Source organism: Ambystoma mexicanum, chromosome 13 (genome assembly GCF_040938575.1).
Source record: "Ambystoma mexicanum isolate Mex_15411 chromosome 13, UKY_AmexF1_1, whole genome shotgun sequence".
In the NCBI taxonomy this organism is placed as follows: Eukaryota; Metazoa; Chordata; class Amphibia; order Caudata; family Ambystomatidae; genus Ambystoma; species Ambystoma mexicanum.
This window is the reverse complement of record NC_090938.1, coordinates 478,421,867-478,442,962: the sequence shown is the minus strand read 5'-3', so window position 1 is coordinate 478,442,962 and position 21,096 is coordinate 478,421,867. Positions and strand designations below refer to the sequence as shown.

The window sequence follows — 21,096 nt, the reverse complement described above, 5'->3', positions numbered from 1 at the left end:
GGATCTACGGGATTACTGCGCATCGGGATATTAGAAATCCAAAAAGATTGAATCTCAAAATCCTGTTGTGCAGTGATCACATAGATGACTGTGTGCCACCCCGCAACTCCCCTCCCCCCGCTTACCTTTTTAGGTGGCACACACAGAAGTGTGCCGCCGACCCTCCTGTACACCTGCAGTGTCAGTTCCTTCCCACTAACATGGGTCGGAGCTGGAGCCCAGGGTGCTTTTCTCTCTATTGTACCAAGCTTCCAATGTCATGGTAGCAGAAGCCGTAATGCCAAATACAGGGAGCGGGGGACACACCTGTCACCCCCGCTCCCCCTGTTCGGCATTATGGGCACATCCAGCCCCCCACACCCCTCAAAGTTTTGGGTTAAACCCATTCTACCAATTATTTTGTCTTTTTTTAACCACAGGCTATGTCCATAACCTCGGTAGTAAAAAATAGGGGCACCCAAGTACCAACTTGGGGCCCCTCTTTTTTCGCCATTACTAGCGTGGTTGTTCTTGGTCAGCCCTTCTTCTACCATTCTGGTTGGCGAGGCCTATGTGTGTATTTTGCCTTTCGCGGGAACCCTTGGGTGTCTCCGCCTAGGCTCCAGTGTCTGGGCCAGCATGAAGTGGGGAGGAGTTTTCCACCCCCCTGTCCTTTGTCTGCCAGAGTGCCTGAACAGGACCAGCTCCCACAGGGGGTCTGGCTGTCCAGATTGGAAAGCCAAATGCCCCTTTCTGTACAATGCTGAGAGAGATTGCTGAGGAGGGTGTGCTGGAAGTGTATAAATTGTGAGACTTCTGGAGTGAAAAGCAAATCGATCACTGGAAGCTAAAGACCGAAAAAGATGACCCGAGACGCCTGCACACCCTTTGCAACACCATGACACGACCACTGTGGTCCTGACCCTGTTTTCTTTACGACAGAGGATCTCCTAAGAGGACGACTCCTTCCATTTGACTGGTGGGGATAACCAGTTGCAACACAAACTTTTATTTGAGCCATCTCTAGAGGTCCAGTGAGTTTCCAGAGCTGCGAAACCCCAATATCCAGAGACCTGCTGCCCATTTTGAGTGGATTGTCATGGAAAGGCTAAAACCATCCAAGTCTTTGCTGAGCCCTCAAGGACCCTCCAGAGACAAAATCCAACTCATCCAGACGCCCTCAGCAGAGTGTGGGACGGTAGGAACTGAAGATTGATTGGAATCACGTCTTTTGTTGGTGCTGCAGAAAAGGCACCAAAACCACAGAGTAACCAGAGAAGTTGATGAAAGCCATGCCAAATGTCCTCCCTCAAGACTGCTGCTGAGAGATCCCATCCATTTTCCTGCTTTTTCTCATCAGACCAAGGAATCTGGAGGTCGGGTCCAGCACCGCCACATCGAGAAGAATCCAGCCACCATCTTTTCTTCTAACCTAAGGTACTGTTGGGAGAAAGGTATTGCTTACCTTGATCCATGAAGTCGCTCCAGAGTGTTGGAGTGCACATAGAGGTGTCCAAGGTAACCCCCTCGGACTCAAGCTGCTGCTTGTGTCCATTTAGCGAGTCCTTAACAGGGTCTCCAATGTTGGTTTAATCTTCTTAAGACTCTAAAGTATCCACAGGAACTTTTCGTATTCTGCTTCTCGTCAAGACTAAGCCCTCTCCGAACTGCCTTTAGCTAGGGTTGCGTTTAGGAACTTAAAAGACTTGCTGTGCGAAGAAACCGCCTCTAACACTAAGACTTGCTAGTGTAACACTAACCAACTATTTTCCTTATCAAAAGTCACTATCTTATATATGTATGCAGAGTAAATGTATTTACCGTATTCCTGCTAAGATTCACGAGTGCGCGTTACTAACGATAATACAATAGAACTGTTATTACTGTCAAAAACTGTAACAAATGAAACTGCAAGCAACTACAAACTAAGCTGTGGCCTTTGAAAAGTATTCTCAAGTATTCCTTAGTGGTTTGGTTTATTGTGCAAAGTATTTAAAAGTGATTCTTGTGTAAATATAAAAAACATACATTTATATTAAAATATAGAGGTAAGTGTTTCTTTGATGTACATTACTACCTTGGTTCAGTGTTTGTTTGTTTATTTATTTGTATAGCGCTCCTGACCCAGGTGTATATGGGCGCTTAAACATCAAGTTACAGGCAATGGTACTTACCTACAGCTCACATCTTCCTCTTATGATAAGCCCGACTCCTCTGCCACTCTACCAAGGTCTCCGAGTAGTACAGACTGCTATTAAGAGTGGGGGGGGGGGGGGATCTACAAACCACTGGGATAGCTTACTAAAATCTTACCTCCAAGTGGGACTTTGGGAAATCTCGCCCAACAATACCGTCCTTTGTTGGTGCGGAGAAAAAGGTGCCAAAATTGCAGGCTGACCAAGTAGTCTAAAGAAAACCATGCCTAGGGTCCTCTCTAGAAACTGCTACTGAGAAATCCCATTCAGAGTCCTTCCTTTAATCACCAGAGGAATCAGGAGACCGGGTCTGTCGCTGCTGCACAGAGGAGAACCCAGCTACCTTTATTTCTACTAACCTAAGGCACTGTGGGGTGAAAAGGTATAACTTACTTTGAACCGAAGAAGTTGCTCCAGAGCGAGTGCAGGAAGGTGTCCACTCTACCTCTGACCCAAGCTTACCAGCATGTGTCCCTGGGAGTCCTTTTGCAGAGTCCTCCTAAATTGTGTTATATCAAGTAATCTTATCCTAGAGAAAGTATCCCGCGGAACATTTGCTATTCTGCTATTTCGTAAGACTTTGCTCCACTCTTACACTGACTTTTTTGTATAGTTAGGGATTGGACTTTGAAAGCATTAGAAGCTATATAAGTGTCTCTAGAACGTTAAACTCTGCTGCTGGGTGTATAACCAACCTTTTTCCTTCCTGAAGACAGCCTCATCAGGAGTCGGGTGGAACAGCAAAATGCAGTGGTAACGCTAGTACCACTGTATTTACAGCTCCGCCCAATCTTGAGTTGGGCGGAAAGTGGGATGTTTAGTTCTAGCTTTCTGATGGAGGTACACATTCCCTCCTACCCCCCCGTTTCTGTGCCATTATCGCAACGCTAATTGCGCCAACATCAGAGTGCTGTTGCAGTTTCAAACTGCAGGCGATCAACCAGTGCTCAGTAGTGTCATGCTGTCACATTAAATCTGTCGCCTGGTTTCCTAAATTCTTGATATGCTTGACAAATTTTAGAAGACATCTATTAAAAAATTATGAAATAAAGATGTTTTTGAAGTTATGAATATCATGGTACACGCTTATGTTATTCCTTTTTTATATAAAGAGCAATTATATACTGGCAAAAATAATCTTGGTACTGTGATAAATCCAGCAGCATCCTCACAAAACACCCAACCAAACATCTCCTACCAGGTGGCATGGGGAAGGCAGCCGCTTCTTGATCCCGACCCTGGGGGTGGTATTAGCCGGGGGAATCAGCTGAAAGGAGAAGGTCCCTAAGGGAACGGGGGACTCTGTTGGGAGAGAACCAGCATTTGGCTTCCTCATAGGACGAAGCATCAGTAATGCCGGAATACATAATGGATTGCTGTCGGAGGGAACTTTACTTTCCCAAAACTAACTACCCTGATGGTGGTGGAAACTGCCATAACCAATCATTTATTGGGAGTAAGAACCCCCCCTAAAGTGCCTCACATTTATGGTGGTGAAAACTCCTGTGATCAACAAGGGATTGTTAAATGCGACTCTTCAACCATTAACATCTCAGATTCTGAAAACCCTAATTCCCCTGTAAAGATAAACCACATCCTTATAATACTGCTTTAGAAGATGTAAGTAAGGATAGAAAGGAAGTTGATAACAATATTCCCATTAAAAGAAGAAAGGGGAACATTGGGGACCTCAAGTCCCAATATGCCCAAAGTACTGGGACGAAGAAGAGGGGTGCAGAGGCACTGGACTGCAAGTTGCAGCCCGATAGGGCTAATGACCCACACCCGAGGGAGATTGGGAAGCATAAAAGGCAGCCTCAGGTGCAGGCCATGAAGAGCAATAGTGGAAGGTGGAGTGATTGCAGAAACTCCACATTGCACTTGCAGCTGAAGGAGAGCAGAGATGACAGAGCCACCATCGTTTGAGGAACGGATGCCGGTTCTGAGAGAGTGTCTCTACCTTTAGAGACCTGGATTGCAGAGGTTATCCAGCGTGAAGCGTTGTTTGTGGAAGCTTTCCCCCTGAAGACCATAGCTGCAGAGGTTGCACGGCGGGAAGCGCAATGATGAGAAGCTTTCCCCATATTGAGTCGGGCTCCGGTGGCAGGCGAGCACCGTTGAGCCTTTGGAGTGAGGAGTGCTCCTTTTCCGACAGGCAAGGGCTGCAGAAAACAAAGAGAAGCAGTTTGCCGGGCCAAGCAGAGCAGAAGAAGCAGAAGACCCAGGAGGCAGCTGTGCGAGTGGACACGCATGCAAGACCCGTGAGTTCACTAGCATATTGTGACCCCGGAGCACTCAGTAATCGCCTGATGGAGAGGTCCACGTACTTTGAATACCAAACTAATGTAAAGCGGCATAATAATCAATACAGAGCTGATACGAAGAGGCGAAAGTGGCAGCATAAGAACTTGCCGAACAGGCCAGAAAGGTGTCATTGTGTTTATGGGTATCAGAATAATTGGCAACAACAAGAGAGGGCAATGAGAGAAGTAAATAAAACAATTACTGCCAAAGCCAAAAGAGGACAATGGCAAAGCAAGTTACAAAGAACCAACATTGCCAAAGCCAAGAGACAGCAATTAAGAAGCAAGTTATTTGTAGACCCTATTGTCAGAGGGACAAAGAAGCAACAAGGGGAACTAACCTAAACAAGCATTGCCTAAGTCAAAGAAGAGCAAGAGTCAGAGAAAGCAATTACCAGCACTTGGGTAATACAAGAGTAGGAAAACAAGAGTAGCAGGAAAGCTGCCCTTCTGACAGAAGGTATGCAGGAGGAGAGGAGCATAACCTACATTGCATGTGGCAATCACAAGTGTGGAACCAACAGCACCAATGTGTTACATGTTTTCTCAGAAGTAGTAGTCAAAATTGATGTGGTGGAAAGTCAAGAGACTTTACAAGTAGTTTGAAGCAGATTGAACCACAGCAGTACTTGTACTAGTGTTAGTAGTTTTATTAGTCCTGGTAGGCGAGTATACCAGGCCAAGGGACCTTGTAGTGGTAGACCTGCCAGGTGAGTGGACCAGGTGGAAGTAAATGTGATTAAAAGTGTTGAGGACGAAGTGGCAAGAACACACAAATATATTATGAACTGCTGTGGAATCATCCCGACAATTAATATTGCTGAAGCAAGTATTTTGTGGACTGTTGCAGAATCATCCTGACAAAGGCATTTTCCGTTGATAAGGATGAACTGTGGAAGTATCCTTATTTTCTGAGAAGAAGTTGTATTGAACTCTCTGCCACAAGTGGAGAGATAAAAGACTTGTTGTAAGGAAAAAGGGCCTCAGGGCTTCAAAGCGGCCCCAGGACGGTATCTGCATGCAAAAATGGGCAGAGGACTACATTTCCCATGATTCCATAGGATTTTAGTTGGGCCGGCGCGGGCACAGGCTTGCGCATACTATTTAAGTTCCTCCTCGGCCAGTAGTGACTGTTGGTGTGGCAGGCACGGACCGGAGGAGAGCAGGTGTGCAGCGTTCGAGGAGAAGCGTGCATCAGGACACAGGCCCATGCTGGGAGGTGGCTTGCTACAGAAGACACTATCCCTAATTTTGGGGAACAGAGCAGGTCACGCCATTGTGTCCGTCCAATGCAGGATAAGACATTGCCTGGGGTGTTGCTGGGAAGCCTACCAGGCCTCAGTTAAAGGCAAACGGGGAGTATGGGGGTGTTTGGAGAGTGTATCCTGACATTATTTCTGTGCAACTCGCACAGTGTGTTTGTTTTCTATGCGCTACTCATTAGCATGCTATGAAGAGCTGCAACACGTGCAATTGAGTGTCACATGTGTTTTCGCTGTAACAAGCAAGTATCACAAACTCATGTTGAACAAACTGCAGAAATCGGAATCCTAGCGTTCAGAATATTGGAACGTTGCTGGCATAATTCATGAGAAAAGCGAGGGACGCTTACGTGGTTTGTGGCTGCTTGCTCTTGTCCTAATCCATGTGTTGCTGCAAGTTGCTCACTTTAAAAGACATTTCTATGAGCGTAACCTCCGCCAGGTGACACAGCAGGAGAGTTTGGTTAACCAATGTGGATACCATGCTGTTGCACGATACATGTCTGTTTTGTTATTTCCATGCTGTATGCTACTGCAGTTATCAGTAGATTACCGATAACCATTATGTGCTTATGTTTGTTGCTGCTCAGGGGTGAAAAGGCGAGAGACAGGGGGTTTAGAAAGCTATATCCTAAACAAGAAGGGTATTAGCCTAGCGTCAGGAGTAGGTAGGAGGTTTTTGCATGATTCATGTTCACGTGTGTGACCTACCAGGTTTCTTTCCCCAGGTTTCCCCATACCTATCCAATTCAAGAACCCTAAAAGAAATTCTGGTGATCCTAACAACCCCTACCTACCCACAACTTCTCCCTAACCCTCTTCTCCCCCCCTCATTGGCTGCTTCAAGGTTACCTGTGTAAGCTAAAATCAGGAGCCCGTGCCAACCAAGGTAGGCGGGGTCAACTACATTTGGCTTCCGTGGCTAGGAAGGAGTTGTGTGATAATGCAGGGGTGTGGCACTTGTTCAATACTTTTGAACTGCTCATCAAGTCCAAATGAGAGACTTCCTGGAGCAAGATGAACTATATTGGAACTTGGATTTCCTTATTCTTTTGAACTGTTGATTGAAATCCTGTTTGAATCTGGGGAAGGGGAACTCCTCCAGGCTACAAGGAGAAACACCTACCGGATTTCAAACATAACTTATTTCCATTATATTTGAATTGTCATCCAACACCTTGTTAAGTTTGCTGTATGCACAAATGTGAGGGACAGAATCCTTTTGTTAGAGGGTTTCTTTTAGTTTATATTGATAGGCAAGGAAATGCTAGTCAGGGTGGGGATAGTGAGGAGTTTAACAAACCCTTTTGAGTTAATGAAAAGGCATCTTTTGAAAAAGCTTCACAAAGTTGTCCGCCTCACATTTCCGACCCTCGCAGTACACATTCTCATACGCATGGACATTACCACCCTAGTAGTTCTCACCAGTAGCTCCCACTAATTGGCCCTCAAATAATGTAAAGGTTGGAGACCCCTTATCTCAGCCCTCCAGATAAGGTGCGTATAGGGCCTTTTTATGCACAGAAACCTTATTAATATTGCCCTTTTAATTCTTTACTTTAGTAATCAACATAGTTCCTTGAAAGAAGCAGCTAGGATGAGTCCTGGTCTGTTGAATTTTTTTTAACACTCCTCTGTTAATGATTCTATCAAGATAATACTTTGAGTAATGTATAAAAGGGAAGAGTTTTGTTCACTTTGTTCAACTGCCTGCATTTTGTAGGTTACACTGTTATTAAAGCATCTCGAATCATGAACATGCTTTTCACTTTGCTTTAGGACACAGGTAGATTGTGTAAAATGAAAATTGCCTTAAACAAGGGCTGCATTTCTGCTTAATTGGCTTTAATAGAGGCAGCACAGTTGCAGCAGCATGGGCATTTCATACTTTGTTTTCTGTTAATCACAGAAGCACACCAATTGCATAGCTAGGCATGTGGTCTGAACTTTAACTCCCTTTCTGACCACCCACCGCAAGCAAGTATAATGGATACAGGTCGAAGCAGTGCTGTATATATTTTCAGTGGCACAGATTGTACTTGTACCTGTACCTCAACAGGACTGCTATATATTCAGGCAAAGGAGCCTAATTTTTCAAAGGAGCTGCTATACTGTACGCATGTCATGGCACAATGCCACATATTCACAGCCGGCTTGATTGCATAATGTCCACATTTCTTAGCAGGACTATGTTTTGGGACAGTACCTGAATTTCTTAACAGAGCTGCTGTTTAGAAAGCACAAACATGTGGTGTCATTTTCTGCAGCAAGCTAAAGTAAAGAGCAAGAACAGTGTCTGGCTTGTCCCATCAACCTCAGACAGTGCGAGAAGATGGCATATTTCAATCCCTTCTAGTCGGCCTTGCGCGTTTTAAAACTTTCTGCTTCCCCCATGTCCGACTACTGAGTTCCACTGCCAAAAATCGAGCACATTTCAAAGCCTCAATATGAATCTCCTTACTAATGTAGGATAGTCCAAACAGGCATTTGACAAGCCGTTTATGTCAGGCAAGCCTCACATGGAACTGCCAATGCCCTAACCCTATGTGCCTTTCAGTGTCAACAGCCTGTTGGGAAAGGCAGCTTAGTCAGTCAATAACCCTGCTGCAGAGATTGTGTAGCCTGTTCGTTCAAATCCTGTTAATAGGTGTGTTAATGAGTCTGCATCAGAGATATACATTTAAGATGCAGGTAACATTCAATTGTAACACAGTTGACTTAACTTTCGACTTATCAAAAGTACTGCTAAATGTTCAGTGATTCAGAACACACATTTCATCGGGATGCTCTACTTGTAATGGCTCATAACACACAACTCATCAGGGCTGATGTACGTGTAATGGCTCAGAACACACCTTATCAGGGCTGCTACACCTGTGATGGCTCAGAACAGACATCTCATTTGGGCTGCTATACTTGGAATGGCTCAGAAGAAGCAGATCCCATGAGGACTGCTATACTTGTAATGGCAGCTCAGAACAGACATCTCATCCGGGCTGCTATAACTGTGATGGCTCAGAACACACATCTCATATGGGCTCTTGTACTTGTAATGGCATAGAGTGTTGGTTAAGCATCTGCATTCAAGAAAGTGCTACATCTGCACAGACAAACCTCTAACTCTATAATTCACAGCCTAATGGCCAAAAGAAGGTTTGCACACATCTACAAAGGAGCACCCAATGGTAAAGCTGCACAAGATTGTTAAATAGAACAGGCATTTTCCGGAAGAGCAACTCTGAACCTAAGCAATACGAAGAACAAAAGTGTGGCAGGGGGACGGGGTGGGGAGGTGGGACAGAGAACATACTAGACCATCCAAAACAGGAATTAGAGCAACAGGAAGAGAGAGAAATGAGCTACATGATAGGGCAACTATATTGTCCAGCTAGTTCTTTATTTTCAAGAATAGCAGAGGACCCAGTAGGCACCCTTTATCAATGGGCCATTTCAGATTGCATGTACTAAACTGGGCTGTTCAGGATATGAGACACTGATAATAGCGCAGTAACCCCAAACCGTGCCAAAGTCTATTTGTTCATCAACCTTATCCCAAATAACCACATGTAGGAAGGAATAGATGTCTTACTTGGTGCTACTGCATTTTCTCTTCTTTGTCCCTTTGTCAATCACTTACATTTTTAAAGCAGAGCAAGGTTTCCTGGACGTTCCACCGCTCCTCTGTCACCATTTATGTTTCAAATAGTTGCTGACAATACCTAGACTGGCTTCTTGTCTACACTATCTTAGATTTTAACCACTCATCATTTTTATTACATTTCTGCTTTCAAACAGAGCTACACCAACAAGTCGCAGATAGCTCCATCAAAACATGAAAACAAAAACAGTAAACAAGGAGACCAATTTCCCAGTTAAATTTACAAAGCGTACTGGTACTAAATTTTGAAATGACCATGCTTTACTCTGTGCCCAAACCGTTCCATTTCTAATAACATGCAATTAACGTCGCCCCACCATTGCACTTCATTTATGTTTGTTTTTCCATGTAAATACAGTTTGAGTGTCCCCAATTGTGTCTCTAATGTAACGGCAACACTCCTTGACTCTGCAATTGCAACACTACAAATTGCTCTCCGCTAGGCTGCACAAAAAGAATTCCTTGTAAATATGTTCACTAGAAAACATGCAGTGCCAGGCAAACGGGCCTCTAGCTGCAATCCTCAGGCTTAGTTACTGTAGATCTATGTGAAGTGGAGGGCAGGAATACTGTCCCTCACACAAGCTGCTGTTAGCTAGTCTACTTACCGTACGCCATGAATGAAGTCACCACCCAGAGTTCATTGTCTGCTATGAAGGTTGCTTTATATGGCACGATGTTCGGGTGATGGAAAAGCTTTGACACGTGGAGTTCACTCTGAAACCACAATTAAAGAATGAATGAACATGTGTTCTTAGCATGCATTCTCATTGCAAAGAATAGACTACACATGTTTAGATTACAGGCAGGGGGCTTAAACAATTAAACATTATAAGATGTTGTTAGGAAAGATTTCTTAATTGTAGGTAATTTTCCTTCCATGTGGCAACCCCTAAACTTTTTGCTGTTTTCACCCTGATCTAGACTTTGCCAGAGAAGCGCAGCCTTCCGCCGCACTCCTCTGGGCTTTCGCTCCATTCTTACGGGGAAACTGACATGCCATTAAGAGAGTCAGTACCGGGAATCGTTGTTTTCCGTAGTTCTTTTCTCATGTTGCAGCTTTCACGCAACATGGCACAAGAGTGCACCGTAACTTACATTACCGCGCTCTTGGGTCTCTAGTCATTCTACAGGCCCTAGTAACTCTCGATGGATTTATAACGAACTGTGCAAGTATGTCATGAACGGGACTGGTGGCAGCGATCGGTTCTTTGTGTTTTTGAACTCCCTTTTGCCCTGTTAACCGCGCTTCTCGCGTTTGGCCAAAATGGGTGGCCTGGCTTCCAAATGGCCATGGCACGAGGTTCTTTGTCCTCTCCGTTGACCGTCTTGCCCCTTCACCTTCAACAGGTCGAGCCAACCCGGGGCCATCCTTATTTGGGCATGTACTTTCCCGTGAAACACAGATGCTTTCGCAGGCTTCTACATGCCTTGTGTGTGCCTCCAGGATGTGGGCTGGGATGTCTGGTCCCAATACACATCCTGGCTGCCAGAGAGTCTAGTGTGTCTTGAATGCCTGGGACCACCGTGGTCCGTGATTTGTCCACGTATGGTGTGAGTGTTTTCTGAGCAGATCTCCCATTGGGTCCTCTCCGTTTTGGGGCGAAGGGAACTCTGGATAAGAGGAGGCTGGAAACACCACTACCAGGTCGATCTCCTGAGTTCTCACGAACAACGGATACAGGAGCCAAGTATCCTGCAACTAAGAGGCTGAACCGAGGAATCGCTGGTGACCCGCTGAAGGACTGCTCCTCTGCACTGCTGTCGCTCTGTGAAACCATTTTGCCTGTGATCGAACGAGAAGGCCTGTACTGGTACTTCGACCCTTTGGAATAGTGGGAACAACTATTCTCATCATCTTCATCATCTCCTGCACGTAAGCCTTCGGAAGCATCTCTGGGCCATCCAGTGGATTGACCAGCCTACACAGGAGTCTTGCTCTGTTACCGCCGTCAGGTTGTGTTGTATTCCGTGTCCTTAGCACTCTCACATGATTCGTACACTTGACGTTCCCAGGTCTGAAGTGAGAAGTGTACATTCGGCTGAAATACACACCGCTGCTCCGTTGCCCTGCTGTGGTAACAAACTGTGCAGGTTCACTGCGTTTGGGACATCCTCAACTCTAACTTCTGCTGCTGTGGAATCTACTCGACGCCGAGACGTCCCCTGCTCGTATCTGAACCTGCCAGCACTGAAACTGACGCGGAGAAGCCTGGGTCTGCCTGCATCGGGGACTGGTGAGTAGCAACGCTAGGAACTGGTCGCCCTCCTGCAGTAGCCCGTAGCTTTTCCTCGCTGTGTTAAACAGCACACCTTTTTCGCACTCGCGCTCTGCTTCTGCCCACAAGTGGAGGCCGCGCTTTTGAGTAGCAGAGATCTGTTCGCCCTCCTTTGTTCACCGCTCTGAACTGCCCGATTTCCTTGAAGAGACTCCCCTTGGCCCGTTGGCACCAGCGTGCGCAGGTAGTTTTGAGCACAAGGCTCCACTCTTCGTAGGGCTCGGACTTCCTTCTAGTTAAGTGGCCTCTGAAGGCGAACTGGGTCTAACGATTACTTGCACTGCCTGTTTTCCTCCCCATCTAGGTGGTCTGCATATTTTGTGCTTCGAACTCTTTAGACCCTTCAGTAATTGTATATATATTGTATTTGATTGTGATGTGTTGGTTTACTTGAGTTTTATCGTGATTCTTTGCTATGGTCAATGCTACAAAGGCCTTGTAATAAATGAGTCTATATTTTTAATATAACACCTGCTTGGAGTAATTTGTAAGTGTCCTTGCTTTGTGTGCTCATTGCAGGCTTTCAGTCACCCTCACCCCTCTTGAGACCTAGTCTTGACCGCCACGATCGCTACCTTCATTGGTCTGGCTTGTCCAGAGGTTACCCTGTTAACATATGTTTTGGAATCAAATAGTGTAACTACATGAGTCTACTTCCTACCTATAAGAGCACATAAGGAACAGGACTATCTTGCTGGATTTGCTCTCCAATCACACTATGCAAAATTACAAAATAACCCGCAAAAAAGGTAAACAAACTAGCATCTGCCATCTATGAGAAAAGGAGAGGAAATCACAGAGCCCTATGAATTAATTTTTCTCTTTCAAACTTTCACAATTTACTGTCAAGTGACCACTTCTCGGTCGGAATGAATCTCTAGGGCTAGGAATGCAACGTGGAAAGCGAAAGAAGAATCAATTGTCCATCTGGGATTGTATATTAGAAAGAAACACAACCACCTCCCTCCACAGTCAGCATCCATGTCTACTATCTATATCCACATGGACAGTTCTAAAGACCCTGTTAGGTAAGATTTGAAACTTAGTGCTAAATCTCCCTCACTTGTGAGACCCCCAAAACATGTTGCTGGATTATTTGCCCCTATACCTCAGTGAGTGGGAACCTTTTTCCACACTCGCAGACCCTTTTACTCTTTTTATGTATGTCATTTTAAGACTCTACATGGTGTCGTTTTAATTGTATCCTCTGACAACTTTTGGCATATACAGCCTATTGTTGCTGGGTTGCCCTTTGGCCTCCCCTTTTACATTTTCTCTGGCTAACCTTGTGTTAGGGGAGTTTTCCTGAAGACCTACTGGTAGTAAGACTTTAGTAAGCTATCCCAGTGGTTTGTAGATCTCCAACTCTTAGAATCAGTCTGTACTAACTCAGGAGCTTGGTAGAGTGGTGGGGCAGTCAGGCTTATCTTAAGAAGAAGATGTGAGCTGTAAATAAGTACACTGAACCCTAGTTAGACATACACACCAAAGAAGCTCTTACGCTTATAATATACAATTAATATATATACACATACACCAGAACCACTTTAAAAACTTTAGACTTTTACACTAGAACGCTTTGGAATACTTGATAAAACACTTCAAATAGGACACTTTCACTTTTGTGTTTGTTCGCGATTACATTTGTAGCAATGTTATAAAGGGAAAAGACAATGATATCGGTTATTATGTGTACCTGCGTTTTTTAACAGTTCATAGGGTAATACATTTACTCTGCAAACACATATAGTAAGGTTAACATTAGCTTGGTTCAAGGTTCTAGAGAGGGTTTCTTCATACGGCAAGTATTTAAGTCCAAAAACACAACCCTAGCTCCTGCCACGCAGAAAAATACGAAGGCTCTAGTGTTATAGAAGCAGCAAGTTAACTAACAAGGGAGACCTGTAAATGGACTCGAAGGACACAAGCAGCAGCTTGAGTCGGAGGTAAGAGGGGGTGACCCTGGACACCTGGTGGTGCACTCCAATGCTCTGGAGCGACCTCTTAGAATCAGCTAAACAATACCTTTTCCCCCACAGTAGCTTAGGTTTGAAGAAAACGCTTGTGCTGGATGCTCCGTGATGTTGCAGCTCTGGACCCGACCTCCAGATTCCTTGGTGCCATGACTGAAGGCAGGACAATGGACAGGATCTCTCTGCAGCAGTCTTGTGAGAGGACCTTGGCACGACTTTCAGCAATTTCTTGGTGTTTTGGCACCTTTTCTGCAGCACCAACAAAGGACACAGATCGTCTTCTCAATTCTCTTCGCTTCCTGCAGTCCCACACTCTGGTGAGGGGGTCTGGGCAAGTTGGATTGGATCTCTGGAGAGTTCTTACGGTTTCAGCAAAGATTTGGACGGATTCAGCCTTTCCACAGCGATACACTCGAAATGGGCAGCAGATGTCCTGGTATTGGGATTCCGCAGCTCTGGAAACTCCTAGGACCTTCGGAGCCCTCTGTCGCACAGAAAACGGGGTCAGGACACCAGTTGTTGCTTCACAGTGTTGCAAAGGGTCTGCAGGTGTCTCTGGTTGTCTTCTTCGGTTACTTCAGCTTCCAGTGGTCGACTTGCTTTTCACTTCAGACGCCTCACCTTTTATACAGTTCCAGCACACACTCCTCTGCAAACTCTCAGCATTTTACAGAAAGGGGCGTTTGGCTGTCCAATCAGGACAGCAGACCCCCTTTGGGAGCTGGTCCTATTCAGGCACTGACATGGGGGTGGAAGACTCCTTCACCACTTCCTGCCTGCCCAGACACTCTGGAGCCTAGGCAGGGATACCCAAGGGTTCCCACCAAAGGCAAAAACACAAACACTGACCACCCTGACCTCCCCCTCCCAGAATGGTAGAAGGGCTAACAAAGAACAACCACGCTAGTAATGGGGAAAAAAGAAGGGAGGCCTCAAGCTGGTACTTGGGTGCCCCTATTGTGCACTACCGTGGCTATGGACATAGCCTGCGGTATAAAATGGCAATAGTTGGTAGAACACGTCCACTGCCACCAGCCATAACTAGGAGATGTAACTAAAACGTCACTGGAGGAGAGATACTAGGTATCCACTGAATGTGGTGTGTGCCAATCTATCAGACTATAGAGTTTTGTGAGAGATACTAGAACTGTAGTTACTCGAGGATATAGAAAAAGAATCTTAAAGGAGGACCCTAAGGATCCCCTGTAATACTGCCCATAAGGAGCTGTGTGCTGCAGTAGTAAAATACAGATGCCTTTAAGAGCTATGGAGTAGATAGACTCTGTAGTACAGGTAGAATACAAAGAATAGAGTTCCAAAAGACAGAGCCCACAAGAAAGAATAAGGGGGAAAAGGATCCACTCATTCAGAATTGAAAGAAAAAAGGTACAGAAGTCCAGCAAAAGTGCTGGTGGTCTCACTAGGAGAGGGGATGAAGCATACAAATGATACATCTCCCTAACACCTCTTGAGAACTACAATTCCCAAGGATAGAAAGGATATTGTATCCACTCTAAAATGTATTTTGGTGAGACAGCACACCCCACCTTATGTGGAATGCCTGGGGGAAAACAATGTATCCCCTTTCTCATTCTCACTAACATTTCTGTTACAGGGACAAGCTTACCCTAAATGGCTGGTGGCAGTGAACCTCTTTACTAATTTGGTGCACCTTTACCTCGGGCTGTTTCCAAAGCTGCGGTAAAGGCACTCATGGGTGCCCATTTTAGCAAAATGCCCGGTCTTAATTTTTCACCATTTTGGTGTTTCTTGCCCTTTTCGGTTCTTCGCCTGGCCTCCAGGGCGGGAAAGCCCTTTGTGTTAATGTTATCTTAGGTCAAGCCCGCCCAGGCTTGAGAGTGTCTGAAGGCAGGAAGTGAGGGAGGAGTCAAAAGCTCTGCACCCCTTTGTCTTCCAGCCTGCAGGTGGGAATCCAGTTCCAACTGGGTGGCTGGCTGTAGAGAGAAGGGGGATCTTTAGGGATTAGCAATGAAGCTCATAATAACTCAGAATGTAGCCTTCAATATCCCCGATCCCAGCTTGCTGCCAGGGGGTTACAGGGAGAGACTAAAACCCTTGACAGCTAAATTCTGAGTTATGAGCTTCTGCTCAGATACATAGGCATAACCACCACAGTGCTCACCCCTGGAGATGGAATTTTATTCCGAAATGCATTGGCAGATGAGCCAACACTGTCAAGATTGCTATCGCCTCTAAAGAAAATTAAACAAATATTTGGGCACTTTTGCTAAAGTGTCAACGTATTATTTTATACATACCATTAAGACCTTTTAATTGCAAAGCAATGTATATTGAACATATTACAGCTCTGTATATAAGAGCATACTGTGAGCACCCGGCCCACTGAGTGTCTGTTCACTAGCATAACTTGATCCTTGTGCCATAGGATTCCATATTTTTCTTTTTTTAAGCATACCGTGTAAATACATACAAACATTTTCTTTAGAATTATCCACCTTACTATCCACAGCCAAGCCACTACATCAATTTAGTCCATAATTCCCAAATTTCTCGTCTGTAGTCTCACTTCCTTACTAAATTGTCTGGATTTCTCTCATCTCCAGGCCTAGGCTTGGCTATGGCTTCTGTCCTGTTGACTGATATAAATGAAATTTTCGTTTATTAATTCCCTATGAGGCTTCACGTTTTTAACATTATTTCCAGGAAGCTTCCCAACAGTCTGATTATTTTCTGATTTGGATTGTCATACAAAGCTTCCCACCATGAATCCAGATCAAGATCACATGTCGGCATTAGCGCATCCTGAAGCAGCTTTGTTCTTATCGACGTTAGTTCTTTGCAAAACAAAGTTAGATGGTACAATGTTTCATCATCTTGCTGGCATAAACGAAAAATAGTGTCTTTGACTATCCCATAGTTTAACAAAATTGTCCTTTGTGCGTAGGATATTCAGTCTGAAAACGCAAAATTAGATCCCTGTGCCTTGGAATGGCACTCTTCTTAAGGTACGCTGGCAGGATATCAGGACAATTTGTTAATTTTGTTGCAAAGTTGTGTCTCTTAGACACTGTTCGTGCCATCTGAGTACGTCCAGTCTACTGCTAGTAATTACCTCTTTACTCTCTTGGGGTTTTTACACAGGCTTTCTGCGGTGCACCCGGTTAGTCAAGATCTCCACACATTTCGTTTGCCATTCCTCTAAAAGGCCAGAAAGGCACCTTTTCCATTTCTGTTTTCAGGATTTTATATTGTGGAGGGCAATCTGAGAGCTCTATTTTTCTATATGTTGAGAGAGCTTTCCATACAATATGTACATGCAATGAGTGAAGGCCCAATTCATGTCTGATGTCACTTACTGGTACTGCGTTTGGTAGCCTTAACACTCGCCTCCTAAATCTTGCCTCATGTTTGTTCTAGGTTTCCCACCGGATGCCCAGCCCAGTTTCCCCTGCATATGTTATCAATGGCGTTACTTTAGCTTTGTAAAATTCCACCCGTGGTTTAGCTGTAAATTTCCAATATGTCTTTAGTAGTAAAGCTTGGGCAATCAACTGGTCCATCTTTGATTGCAGGTGCACGAACCACGGTTTAGCCCCACATCAGCACTGATTATGGCTGGTTGGTATCGGGTTCTTTCCCAAGCACCATTTAATGGCTTTTTCACATTTTTTTTTGTGATTTTTTGATGACCAGGATTTCTGATTTCTCAGCATTTATCTTTTGATTGTTGGTTTTTACGTATTTTTCTAGTTCAAGTTTTCTCTGTAACCCTACTGCCGTAGAATTTAACAGAATAAGGCCGTCAGCATACAACAAATAACCGCTGGGCTTTCCAGCTAGTCGTGGAGAACAGGCTTTTGATGGTTCAAGGTTGTTCCCTACATCTAGTATGCAAAAGTTGTTCAATATAGATGCCAATGGGCACCCTTGTTTCAGGCCTAAGGTCGTAATTACCGGCTCGCTAAGGGTGCCCTTTTGGTCTAAGCGGACCTGCATACTCGTCTCGAGTGTTAGAGACCTAATGGCTGCTACCAAACCTATAGGACAACCTTTGTCTTTCATCTTCGTCCAAAGAATTTGGCGATCCACTCTACCAAAAGCGGCTGCCATGTCTATGCAGGCTAGATATAGCTTTTGATTCTCATGCAAGGTTTTCACTTTAAGTAAATTTATAAGTAGCAAGTTCAAACACAATTCACTCAACGAAACCAGCTTGCCTGCTGTCGATGTTTCCACTAGTGGTCAGCCATTCTTTTAATCTTTTGAGTAGGATGCCCACATAAAGTTTCCCCAGCACATCGAATAACTGAGATTGGACAATAATTTTCAGGTTTATTTCTATCGCCCCCCTTATAGATTGTTATTGCCCTTTTACAAGAATCTGGAATCTTCTTATTGTTAATTTTAGTAAACAAGAGAAACACATATCTGCCCATAGTTCAAAGTTCGTCAGGCCGTCTGGGCCCGGTGCACGAGATGTGCTGGCCCTGTTGATTAAAGCCAGTATTTCCTGTTTTTCGAAAGGTTTTTCCATGATTTTTCTTCCATTTCTGGTTTCAAGTGGCACTCAACATCATTTGCTGTTCAGAGATGTTACTAAAGTGCTCTAGCCACTGGGCTTCATGAATGGGGTGTATTTGTTCCGCCCCTTGCGGGCTCACGTTTTGTTTATCAATGTCCAAAAGAAGTTAGAGTTTTTGTTATTAAGTGCCATAGCATTTGTTTCGAGCCCCTTTGATATAGTTGCTCCCGATGCAGTTTTACCCAATGCCGATAGTTTCTTTTTAAGTCCTTTCTCTGAATTGTTGTCTCCAAAGGTTTTAGTCTCTTAACTTCCCTCAGATCCTTTGCAAATTTCTGTTTGTGTACAAGTTCCATGTTGTAGTAATGTAGTCTTGTCACTTTGGTCTTTCCACAAGTCACTCTTGACTCTCTAAAGGCCGACAAACAGCTCTCATACTCAACGCTTTGGCCTGCTGACACTTAGTTATGGCATTTGACAAGGGAACCATTTGTGCAGTCAGTTTTAGGCAGTTTAGTCCATTATTTGTGGAAATTTTATGTGACCATAGTTTTGGTACCTTACTGTTGAATATTTGTTTCTCCAAACTTGAGTAATAGGCTATGGTCTCTCTTTGATGTCGGTAATATTCTTAGTGACGTTATTAGTTTGTGTGTTGCCAAATCGACAAAGAAATAATCCAATGTGCGAGGACCATGTTTTGGCTCCTTCCAAATCTCCCGGCACAGTACCATTTACTATGAAAAGATCTCTGGATTTCATCTCTGTCATCCACCTCTTCGTTCTGGTCATTTGTTGTTTCTTGTTCGATAATAAATCTTCTGCTCTTGCCTTAGTACAGCAATCAATATTCAAATCACTGCATAGTATTATGAGGGGCGCGATATACTCTGCTCTCAGATCATCGATGTACTTGCTTACTTGCTCCATGAATTTATTACCATCTTTTGCTTTAGCGTTCCAATACGAGTTGAAGATTATTCGAGTTTTTTTGGCTAGAGAAACCCATTGTAATTCATGGATTATGGTTATCCTAATAAGTGGTGATGGTGTTATTACTCGCTCTACTTTGCCCAGCATATTGGTTTTTTATCAATGCCAATAGACCAGACGATGGTCTCCCTTTTTGACCTTTATATGCCTTGTTTAAGAAGCACGTAAAACCATCCAGAACCGGCGTTTGCTGTAGCCAGCATTCCTACATGCATATGATGTCCAACTCAATAAATTCTGAGTTAATCTATAGAAAAGGGTGGTTAAATCTTCGGGTGTTCCATGGGGCAATTTGGAGACTGTGGCTTCCTGGCATTCAATCTAATTTAGATCCGTTGATCCTAGTGCCTAAGCTAGCCAAATCCATGATTTTTCAGGGTCAATTCTGGTCACCAGCTGATCTTCCTTTATTTCTTTTTTGCTCGGAGTTTCCGATGTTCTGCCCGCTATCTTCATACGCAATGCATTTGGTCCCTTTAAGATGGTAGGGGAGAATCTGATGGGTTTGTGGTTTATATCATTTGTTTCTTGAGGCTCTGCAACCAGTGCTTTGTTTTGATGTTTTTTTGTTTCATATGTCCTAGTATCTTGGGCAGGCGAGTTGCTTTGACAAGTTGTTAAGTCGAATCCCAAGCACCTTAAATCCTCAGTTGCTGCTTGAATTAGATGCATTATTGCCTTAGATGCCAGATGAATGCAGCTATGATCTGTTTCCTTCAGAAATGCAACAATCTTTATATCTCTAGGATTAATCACCCGTAGTTGTGGAACACTTATGAAGGAGCCTAATAAGATTAGCCCTATTCAAGATTAGACCTGGTACTGTCAACCATACCATCCTGCTCAACCGTCTCCGTGATAACCTGGGTATCACTGGTCAGGCTCTGGCGTGGCTGACCTCTTTCCTCTCCAATCGACCCTCCCAGGTCCAACTGGGGTCTTTCCTCTCTGATATCTTTTTCTTTACCTGTGGTGTCCCCCAGGGATCTAACCTCTCTCCCTGGCTGTTCAACTAGTATCTGGCACTTCTTGCCCACCGTATCGCCGTTCTCTGCCCCAACTTTCAGTGCTATGCGGATGATACCCAGCTCCTTTTCAGGCTACCCTCGGCCCCCTCTTCTCCTTCCCTCATCTCTGTCTGTCTTTCTGCTATCCAGGAATGGTGTGCCGTCAACAACCTCTGCCTTAATGCCAGTAAGACTGAGATTCTACTCATCGGCACACTCACTCCCTCCTTCCCTGCAGCTCTCTGGCCCGCCCCTCTGGGCCCTCTTCCTGCTCCTACCTGCAAGGCAAAAAACCTTGGGGTCATCTTCGACTGCAGACTCTACTTCTCTCCTCACATATCCGACGTCTCTAAGAAGTCACACTAACAGCTACACCTCCTCAGAGGTATCCTTCCTTTCCTCTCCTTCCCCCAGAAGCTCACTGTCTCTAGAGCCCTGGTTCTCTCGAAGCTGGACTACTGTAACAGCCTCTATCTAAATCTGTCCGCCTCTACTCTCCGCCCTTTGCAACTCATCCAGAATAGGAATGCAAGACTTGTCCTTGGCCTCAAGCCCAGGGACCGTATCTCTCCAGGACTGAAATCACTATACTGGCTCCCAGTGACTGCGAGGATCAAGTTCAAAACCCTCTGCATTGTCCACAAGGCCGTCTGGGGCCTTGGGCCAAAATACCTTCAACTCTCTCTTCCTAAATATCTTCCTTCTCGAGCTCTTCGCTCATTCGCCTCCAACTCCCTCAGGGTCAGCCGCTTCTCCAAACAACGAGTTGGGAGCAGATCTCTCTCCGCTGCAGGGGCCTCCCTCTGGAACAGCCTTCCTGACTCCCTGAAACTTGAGGAGAACCATCTCCAGTTCCGGAAGCACCTCAAAACCTTCCTCTTTGCCTCCGCTTTCTCTCCCCCTCCCCCCTGCTAATACTACTGAAACTGCACTGAATCTGCAA

The 21,096-nt window shown here is 44.8% G+C and overlaps 1 protein-coding gene across 7 annotated transcripts in view; it reads right to left on the bottom strand.

Annotated features, from left to right (window-relative positions):
• STRADA (STE20 related adaptor alpha) overlaps positions 1-21,096 on the bottom strand; it is a 546,126-nt gene that overhangs the window by 322,217 nt on the left and 202,813 nt on the right. For all 7 annotated transcript variants that reach the window (XM_069634117.1, XM_069634118.1, XM_069634116.1 and 4 more), the window contains one exon: positions 10,006-10,114. In XM_069634117.1, the coding sequence (XP_069490218.1) occupies positions 10,006-10,114 (109 nt within the window). The remainder of the gene's footprint in view (positions 1-10,005; positions 10,115-21,096) is intronic.